Raw genomic sequence first — 9,428 nt, forward strand, 5'->3', positions numbered from 1 at the left:
TGGGGGTGGAAGGAAGTGATGTGATTCCAAGGCTTGATTCTGCTCCTGCTGACTTTGGAGTGATTCCTTGTAGTTTAGCGGAGTTCTGTGTCAGTATAAAAACAGTGAGCATGTTAAGAGTTGTGCCTACCCAACCTGAAGTATTTCACTGCTGTTTGCTCAGACAACAAAGAGCAAGATGGACTGGAAACATTCTCTTCTTTCCTAACAGGCTCCCAGAGGCAGAGGAAGCTGGAGCCCAGAGAAGTGAAGCAGCACAACCCTGGCATATGGAATGCTGCTCTCAGCTCAGTCACTTCAGCAGGAAAAAACCAGGAGGGCCAGTTCTGTCTGTCCTAGAGTATATGATAACCAGTTATCACTAAATCACTGTCAGGAGCACATAGAGATCAACCCAACCATGCAGCTTTGCAGTAAAAGTTGAAACCCCAGCCCTACCCAAACAGTATACATATTTTTATTACCATACACAGAGGCAACAGGACCCAAAGCCTTTCATCCCTGCTGAAAGCGACAAAGTGAAATCCCTTGAAAGCATAGAGCTGCCCCTGATCCTATTCCACACTTACACACACCCCCCACATGCACATTTGCCACTAATCTTTAACAGATTAGCTGAAGGCAGCAATTCCGGAGATCCTGAAGGAAGAAAAAGAAACATTATTACTGATAGGTTTAGTCTGAGTATGGTGTCATGGGAGTATACCACGTACTGAGTTTGTAGGTCCCTATAAATCTCTATCTCCTTGAGCTAATGGTGGCACTGTACATGGCCCATTGCTCAGAAATGTGACACTGTTATTTGGAGGGCTCTTTGTGGTCACAACCACATTGTAGACAACAGAATTCTTGCACATGGCTAATAATGGCTCTGCAATAAAAGCAAACCCTGGGGCATTTAGTTTGTTGTGGTTTCAGACACGCATGCTCTAGCGTTCATCCACCCCTCTGCTCCCTTCTGAGCCAGCAGAGCATTCAAAGTGACAAGAATCCTCCTTTCCCAAGCAATGTTTCTTGCAAGCATGGAAGGGACCTTGACTGGATGATTCATCCAGGCAAGGAAGGACTAGTTTCTATTATCTGCTCTAGAGGCAATTAGAAACACTGGCAGAGACAGCCATTCTGAGACAGTCCTTGCTTCACAGTACTTGTAACATTAATGGACAAAACAAGGGCTGAAGAGTGAAGGGGAAGATGCGGAGAGGTGACTGCAAAATGGATTTTAATCCTAGAACAGCATCTGAGCACATGATCCAAAGTACTTGAATCCAAAAGGTTTCATGACCAAACCCACTAATTTCATAGCTAGCTTTTCTCCTATAAAATGGCTGATAAAGTCTGCAGCAATATTAGAGAGTTCTATGAAATCATGCCTCAAAACAATGCCCTTTAATCCTACAGTCAGCCATCTAATTCACAAATTCTGTCCACACCTGATGCTATACTATACCTCTTGCTAAGTCCTTAGCCAACAAAAGGGCACAAAGTGAAGTTCAGAAGCCATGCTCACACTGCATCCAACCACTTCATATCTCTCTGTGAAGCTCCAGAGATGCTCTAAGCAGCATCAGGCCAGGAAGACCCACTCTCAGCATCCTGGTACTCGTCAGCAAAACACGGGGAGCAAAGCAGGGCACACAATACCAGTCATGCAACAACATTCTTAACAAGGTGCAAATGATAGCCAAGAGCAGGCATTTACCAACTCCTGAGCTCTGAATAACTCACAGAAGTCAATTCTTCTCTGCATTTGAGATAAAAAGGTTCAGTCCTACTACACCTCATACAAACTCACAATTTGAACCAGCATTTGACCTGCAAGCCCAGACAAAAGTAATGAAATTCTCAATCACTGAACACACACAAACAAAAATCCCAGGTCAGTGGGAAGCTTACGGTTTATTTCCTTGGCTCAAGCCCCAAATAAATCAGATTTAGTTACATGCATAAATAGACTGCAAATGACAAGCTGCCATGGCTTTTTCTTCCTGTTAACTGTACATGTTTTATGTCAAATAACCATTACCCATTAGCTTGGCCTTGTGTTCTATAAAGAATTTTTTTCTTGGAGCAGAAGGAAGGATAATCAGTTTTCCTGCATATTTTTTTTTCCTGACAAAAGTCAAAGCTGGCAGAACAATATCAGACAAAATACAAACAAATAAAACCTGGTTTGAATAACATAGGTATGTCTGAAGCAGAATAAAAATTTGCTTTGAAACATTCTGAGCAATATACCTGGCTGTAAGCAAATCACAGCACTGGCTGCAATAAAACCACAACAAAGAAAGATGCAAAGGCAAAATATCAAACGATTATGTTTTGAAAACAATAAGCATATTGCTTACAGGCAGTTGGAGATTATGAGAGGTATCATGCAGATGATGTGGTCAAATTATAAGGGGTAAAGTCAGGCAGCAAAGGAGGAAGAGAGATAGTCACAACCATTTTTAAATAGAAATCAATGTTATCTAAGAAACAAAGGTGATACTTTTGTTCAGACAGCAACTCCTCTTAACTGACCTGCATCAGATTCTACATCTTACATGAACTGAAGCCTGCCAGCAGTAGGTAGGTATTCTTGCTTAGAGAAAAGGTAGTTCAGCACTGGTTTAAGTCGGTCAATACAAAACTTTCAAATATAATTAAGTTAGGTGACAGGGCATGTATTCAGACTTCTATTTTTGCCAGCAGTCTGTCTTCCAACCACAACAGTGTTGTTAGCTACTCTTCCCCTTCCCACACATTTATAACAGCCGATATTGAATGGCAGCTCCTGAAACGCCTTTTGCTCCCAAGCTTTTTGGTTTGCCTGAAGCAAATTAGGAAGCATCAACCTGTTTCCCTCCTGACACTTCCCACCCCCACAAAACTGCCTTTTCAAGGGCAAGTTGAGGAGGGGGATACAGACCCAAAAACCAAAATCAGGAAGGAGATTAGATAGGGTAGCTAATTCCCATCTAATCAGAGGTTGTGTTCTTCCCCACCAGCTCCCTACCAGTGGCTGTTCACCTCTGGAGTGAGGCTTACCAAGTTTAAAGAAAGGCAGCTGCAAAATGGATTACAAGTGAGAGGCTGCACACATCATACTGATGTCTTTACAGAAGTTGCTCTTGACAGAGATGCTCTCAGACATAGGAGACAAAGCAAAACAAAGGCAATAACCTTGTGGGCCCAAAATGACAGGAGAGCCTCAAAGAGGTACTACCGAAAAGTTCAGGGGGAAGATGAAGAGTGGAGAAAGGGCACTTAGGCCAGACTACCCAAAAATCAGTTATAATCAAACCAAACCAAGCAAGGCCTTACCAGTACATTTCCACTGCCATCATCTGTGCGGCAGGAAAAGGAAACATTTTTTCCAAGGCTGTGCAGCTCATTTTTCCTCAAAATCCAAACTACTTTTAGCAAGCATCCCAGCAGAAAAAACAAGAAAATACTTTTGTCTATTTCACAGTCAAAAAAAAAAAAAATCAGGCAATCTCTACACTTTTGGTAAATATAAAATACAGACAGCTCTGCAGCTCAGATCTGTCATGTCAAGCATCGCCAGAAGCAGATATTTATGGCAGTTGTAAGTCCTTACTTTAAAAGGGTTTCTATTTGTTGCACTAATAAACAATCATAATGATGCTACTAGGCAGTGTTATAATTAGGAAACACAAGAGGTCAGGCATTCTTTCTGCTCTGCAAGTGTAATTCAGTATGATTACAAACAACAGCTGGATGTTAACGGTAAGGCAAGATGAAAGGAGTTATTTACATATTCAAGTGCAAGTATGTCACTACAAGACCTGATGGTCAAGCAATCAAATCTCTAACAGGACCTGTCCTCCACAGTTTGGGATGGGACTGAAACAAGTTCCTTGTGCATCTGGGCAACCTAAGTAAATGAAGCAACCACAGCAAGTGGGACTTCTCAACGATCCATTATGTTGGGTTTAAGAGCTATGATTGTAAAGATAAAAATGAGATCTTTGCTATCACAGGTGACTTGATCTTACCACATGCCATAGGAGAGATGGGTATGCCAGCTGCAAGGTATATTGCCTTACCTCATGCAGAGAGAGTGACTTAGCTGCAAATAGAAAAATTTTTGCTGCTTCACTATGGTAATTTAGTCTTCCACTACACTTCCAAACAAACTCAAGCCTGAATATCTCATAAAGAATGACACACAAACAGCAAAAGACTGCAGACTCTAGGCAGCTGCCTCTGCAGCCAGTGAATGTCCACTTCTCCTAGCTTCAAGAGATTTGCTCCTTGAGGCAATCTTAATGTGGCTCTGGCACGGTCAGTCCTAAGGAGGATGATGGCTGCTCTCCCTCCCTCCCACACATGCTGCTTTTCCCTTTCACCATGCCAGCTTCTTGGGCATCTAAGGCTTAGTGCCACTGCTCTGATCTTGCCTATCCTATGGAGTTAACATAAAGGACTGCAATCAACTTCAAGCAAAAGAAAAACTGTAAGAAAACAGCGAGTTCTTTTTCTAATTGGCAGCATATATATTATACCAATAACTTCACCAGAAGAGGATCTTTTCCATCTGATGGTTGTTGCCTGCAGGATTAAATCCCCACAGACTTTGCCTAGGAAAATAAAGAGCAAAAATCACGCCCCAATAAAGACATTGTAGTAACACACACTGCATAAGGAGAAAGGCTTGTTGACCTCTTCCAAATTGTCTCCTTCCGATTACGTCTTTCTATGGGGAAGCAAAGCCAGAAGACTTAAAGTCATTTTGGTTCACTCAGGCTGACTTCAGAGACAGGGCCTGTCATTCAGCAAGAGAGCTCACTACAGGGTCACAGGATCAAAGCCTGGAGTTTTCACAGAGCCACTACTTCAGTCCCACTGTTAGACAGCTAATTAAGACTGAATACATCTAACTTCAGACTGGCATGGCACTAAAAAAGGGAGGCAATCCCCAAGCCATATGAGGATACTCTGTGGTGCATATGGCTGGGGTTTTGGAGGGTTTCTCCCATTAGAAATTAGAGCCAGAATTCTTTCCAGATATGTATCAGCATGGATTCCATTATAAAATAAGGTGTCCACTGCATTTACAGATTTACCAGCTGCTTCTGACTGGCTTCCTGCCTTATCCCTACCTGGAATACCCTGACCCTTCTCAACACTGAAGAATTATCTAGATCCTTCCTCATGAACTGCCCCAAAATCCAAAGTCTATTCACTTAGTCTCTACCTGCCCCCATAAAGCTCCTTGTGTTGTGCCAGATGTCACAGAATACAGCTGGGACTAAATACACCCTCAGCCAGCACGGGATCTATGGCTCCCAAGATCCGGTACTCCAATATTACCCTTTGGATTGTAATGCAATCTCACTGAGACCAAAAGCAGCTTTGCCACCACATTGTCACAGACTTGGTAGGAGCAGGGATAGATTCTTAAACCACTCAGGGGCCTAAGTAACTTTTTTTACAGATTTTTACCAAAGAGAAACTCTTTGGTAAAACTCTCACAGCTCATAAAGACTCAGTTTGCAGCTGAGGCTAAGGAGAATTTTCCCACTGGAACCCAAGCACACGACTTTTTACTTCAACCATAATCAGGTCCAGTTTCCAGTGGACCACTGTAGTGAGAAGATAGCACCCGAAACAAAATAAAAGACAAGACCTGTAGCTTGCTAAAAGAAAACACATTATTTCAAGTCCGTAGTACTGGAGAGGAACTTGCTTACATGATCAGCTTCCTATTGCTTGACAGATCAGTAACTCTGAGCAAATTGCTCTCTTCTCTACCTTTATTTCTCCACGTACAACATGAGTAATAACAGCCAATAAAGTTCTTTCTGATCTACAGATGAAAAGATAGAAGCGCAGTGTGGTGATTGTTGGGGGTACTCAATGTCCTTGTAAACACAGAAATTGCACTACAGAAGACAGAGAACCCATATTGCAATCACCAACATTCGATGTTACAGAGAATTCAATACAGAAACTGGGCATAACAACAATACTCGTCACTGCTAGAAAGCCTGACAGGAATAAATTTGAGAACGAACAATAGCCCTCTGCAGAGCTCTTTCTAGACACAAACTTACTTCAGGGACAAGTTCTTTGGGAAAGGAAAACAAAACAGTGACCACTTCAGCTTCTTTTGCTCTAAAATCAGAATCACTACTTACTGATACTTATTTTCTTCTTCTTGAATACATGAATGTACATCCTGAGTGATGGTGGCTTTTTGCCTCCTGCAGGCTGTGCAGAAGGCCTTATGGACTGAATAGCTCTTCCAACTGGGAAATAGCACAGTGAAGACTTCATACCTGGCTTGAGGGCAAGAATCATGAAGAAAAATCTTCCATCTTTCGTAATACCATGACATACAGATAATCCAGGATGTATTAGATAACAAAGCCATCACACTGAGTATATGTGGGAGACTAACAATTAACTCCTTGAGTTAAGGCCTTGGCTGACAAGTCAGAAGTACACCAGGGGAAACAGAAATTCATGCCTTCTGAAAAACACTTGCGAGTGCACCAGTTTACCACTGGCTTTGCTAGTGCTTGCTGTAACATGCCTATACCTGTGAGCTTAATCATACCCCGTGGCCATACCTGAATTCAGCTTACATAGCATTAAAGAAAAGTATTTGTTGAACTATTTTAATAGAAGTAACTCAAACACAAGACGATTCTGAAGAAGTTGAGCAAAAATAAGTTTCATAAAACCATGTTTTTTAAGTGAATCTGTAAAAAAGCAACCACATACAAGCAGTCTGGTCTTAACTTTAGGTAACTGCACAGTCCTCGCACTGCTAAGTCCCACGGGTAACATCTCAGCACATAGCCCGAGTTTTGACACAAAACCCCAGGCGTACTTGGGGCACTGACCAATATCCTCTCAAACCCAACGCTCACAGCCCTCCTACCACACACTGTAACCTTAAAGTGACACAACTTCCCAGGTTTGCATGTGAAACTAATCCAGGATAAAGCACAATGCTACCCTAAATGCTCCACTTGGAAACGTGCAAGTTTTGGGGAACAAAAATAGATCAACTTGCCCCAAACATCATGTTTGGCATCAGGGGAAGCCATGCGGGGAGACGGGGGAAACAACGTCCCTGCCGCTGCAAGGAGTCACTCAAGGGTGAATAAACGTTTTTAAATGCGACTGTCACTTACTTATCCAGGACGAAGTAGAGATCAAAGGCACCGTGACAGGAGCGCTGCTCTTCTTGCTCTTCCTCCACCTCCGGGCGGGCGCAGGAGATTAGGCTTCCCATTGCCAGCAAGAAGCAGCACAAAAATGCCGCTTTCTCCACGCTGCTCCAGCAACTCGCCATCTTTTCCCTTCCTTAATCCTCCTCCCCCAGTCTCTCTCTCCCCCCTCTCTCTCCCTCGCGCTCTGCAAATATTACAGGCACTTCGGAAGCACCGAGGGCAGAGGGAAAAAAAATCAAAACAAACAAACAAACAAAAAAATCACTAACTTCAGGATCTCAGCTCAACCCTGAGAGTTCAAGGCAGCCCTTCCCGCTGGACACCGGACCGCTGTCTCGGGGCTGGGGGCAGAGCCCAGGCGGATGATTCCCAGAGCCCAGACCCCATAACCCGCCGCCTTGGCGGCTGCCCCGAGCAGCTCAGCCCCGTCCCACAAGGACAGAAGAGGTTCCTCCCGCAAGGGCCAGAGGCAGGAAGGGGCAGAGGGAGGGGAGCGGGAGGAGGGAGACAGGATCTTATGGGGCAAGCTGAATTGGGACTTTCCTGTTCCGGGATACTGAGGTGGGAAAGGCTGCTGCGAGCGAGGGACCGAGGTTAGGGACCGCTACCCCGCCGCCTCTCCATCGTCCCCGGGGCACAGCTCGGGCGTTCCTCCCTCCCTCTCTCTCGCACTGCCCTCGGGGCAGGACGGCGAGGAACGGGACAGGAGACTCCGCCGGCGGCGGGAGCGGAGCCCAGGAAGGGACAGGGACAGCCCAGCCACATTCCGGGGCATCGCTGCGCTTCCCGCTAAGCCTCTCTCCCGCAGGCTCGGAAGGGGAGAGAGCCCTGAGATGGCCAGGGCTGAGGGGCGGCAGTGGCCGGAGCGGAAAGAAGTTGCTGTAGGAGACAGGCGTCATTGCAAAAACCTGTGGCAAACCGGAGGGGGGGACGGAGGGGTGGAGGGGGCAGTTGAGAAAAATCGAGTTGCAGATGAGTGCAATTAAAAAGGTTATTGCCTGGAGGCGGGGTAAAGGACAGGTTTTCCCAGCCTTCTCGTGCCACAGCAAATTGTTTCTCTTCCGTGGAAAACTTGGGTCTACTCGCCCTGGAGTCTGCACACATCCTGCAGGCGATGAGCAATGATGAAATGAAATCTCTTAATGGAGGCTTTGCACAGTAGCATAATCACTCCCCGCCTGTTACACAAAGGTTACAAAGCACTGCCCTAAAGAGTTGGCCCAGCTCATCTGGATGCTGTCTCCAAAGTTTGAATAATTAGTGGCTTCCAGCCGCTTCTCCCTCCCCCACACCCTTTGCAGCCCCTAATTAATGAAAAGAGCCACGGGGAGGGATGCGACCAGAGTCACTTTGCATGACAGAGTTGGGACTAGACATTTCTCTTTCTTTCTTGGGGGAGGCTTCGGAACGCGAGTCAAGGTGGAAGAAATCCATACCCTGTGGGGCGCTGGCGTACGGCCCCATCAGGCAGCAGTCCCCCAAACACCCACTGCATCGCTGGGGCCTCTCCACTCGGGCAGCTGAGCTGTAAGGCTACGGCCAGGAGCCGCTTCCACGTGCCAGCAGTAAAAAGTGATACCTCTTCCCCCGGACCATGCCGGTACCGCGGGGGCGCACAGCCCGCCCGGGGTGGCGCTGGAGGGGCCGCGGAGCGGGGGTGTGGGCGTCTGAGTTGCTTCCCTACAGCACATGGCAGTTCTGCGCTGGACTCTGCCCGCCTCCATAGAGGGATGGTGGGATGCCGCGCAGTCGGCGGGCCCTTTCTCTCTGCCTGCGACTAGGACACTCGTGGACACAGCGTGCCTGCCCCCTCCGCGCAAAGCCCCTTCCCCGTCGCATCCAGCGCCCCTTCTAGCAGCCCTTGCCGTGTTTTGTGCGGTGTGAGTTGCCGCCTGCAAGTCTGAAATAAAGTTTGATCTTCGGGGAAAGCATCTCTGTTTCAATTCCCTGTTTCTGTGCTGGACCAAGTTCAGACACATCCAACCGCGGCGGCGGTCGGGGACTTATCAAGAAAAGATTAGAAGGTCCACCGGTTTTCAGCCTTTCGCCCGGTTTAACTATGCCCAGCTAAAAGCTGAAGGTACTGCTTGAGCTCACCACTTTAAAGGTTTTTGGCCAGTTGAGACCCAGCGATTACTTAGATCACGGAGAAATACAAGAAACCCACATCCTCTCTGGCGACATTCACAACAAATGAGCAAGCGGCTGCTGGGCAGCAGGAATCCCCCTTCCTCCCGC

At 46.3% G+C, this 9,428-nt stretch overlaps 1 protein-coding gene across 1 annotated transcript in view; it reads right to left on the reverse strand.

Moving 5' to 3' along the window:
* The window catches only part of ANTXRL (ANTXR like), a 54,673-nt gene extending 46,910 nt beyond the window's left edge, over positions 1–7,763 (reverse strand). Inside the window, exon 1 of the mRNA XM_027878127.1 lies at positions 7,152–7,763. Within this exon, the coding sequence (XP_027733928.1) occupies positions 7,152–7,312 (161 nt within the window). The 5' untranslated portion in view covers positions 7,313–7,763. The remainder of the gene's footprint in view (positions 1–7,151) is intronic.
* Positions 7,764–9,428: the final 1,665 nt, after the last annotated feature.

Source organism: Empidonax traillii, unplaced genomic scaffold, assembly GCF_003031625.1.
Source record: "Empidonax traillii isolate 1590-97213 ecotype Southwest subspecies unplaced genomic scaffold, ASM303162v1 scaffold38:size1800464, whole genome shotgun sequence".
Taxonomy (NCBI): domain Eukaryota; kingdom Metazoa; phylum Chordata; class Aves; order Passeriformes; family Tyrannidae; genus Empidonax; species Empidonax traillii.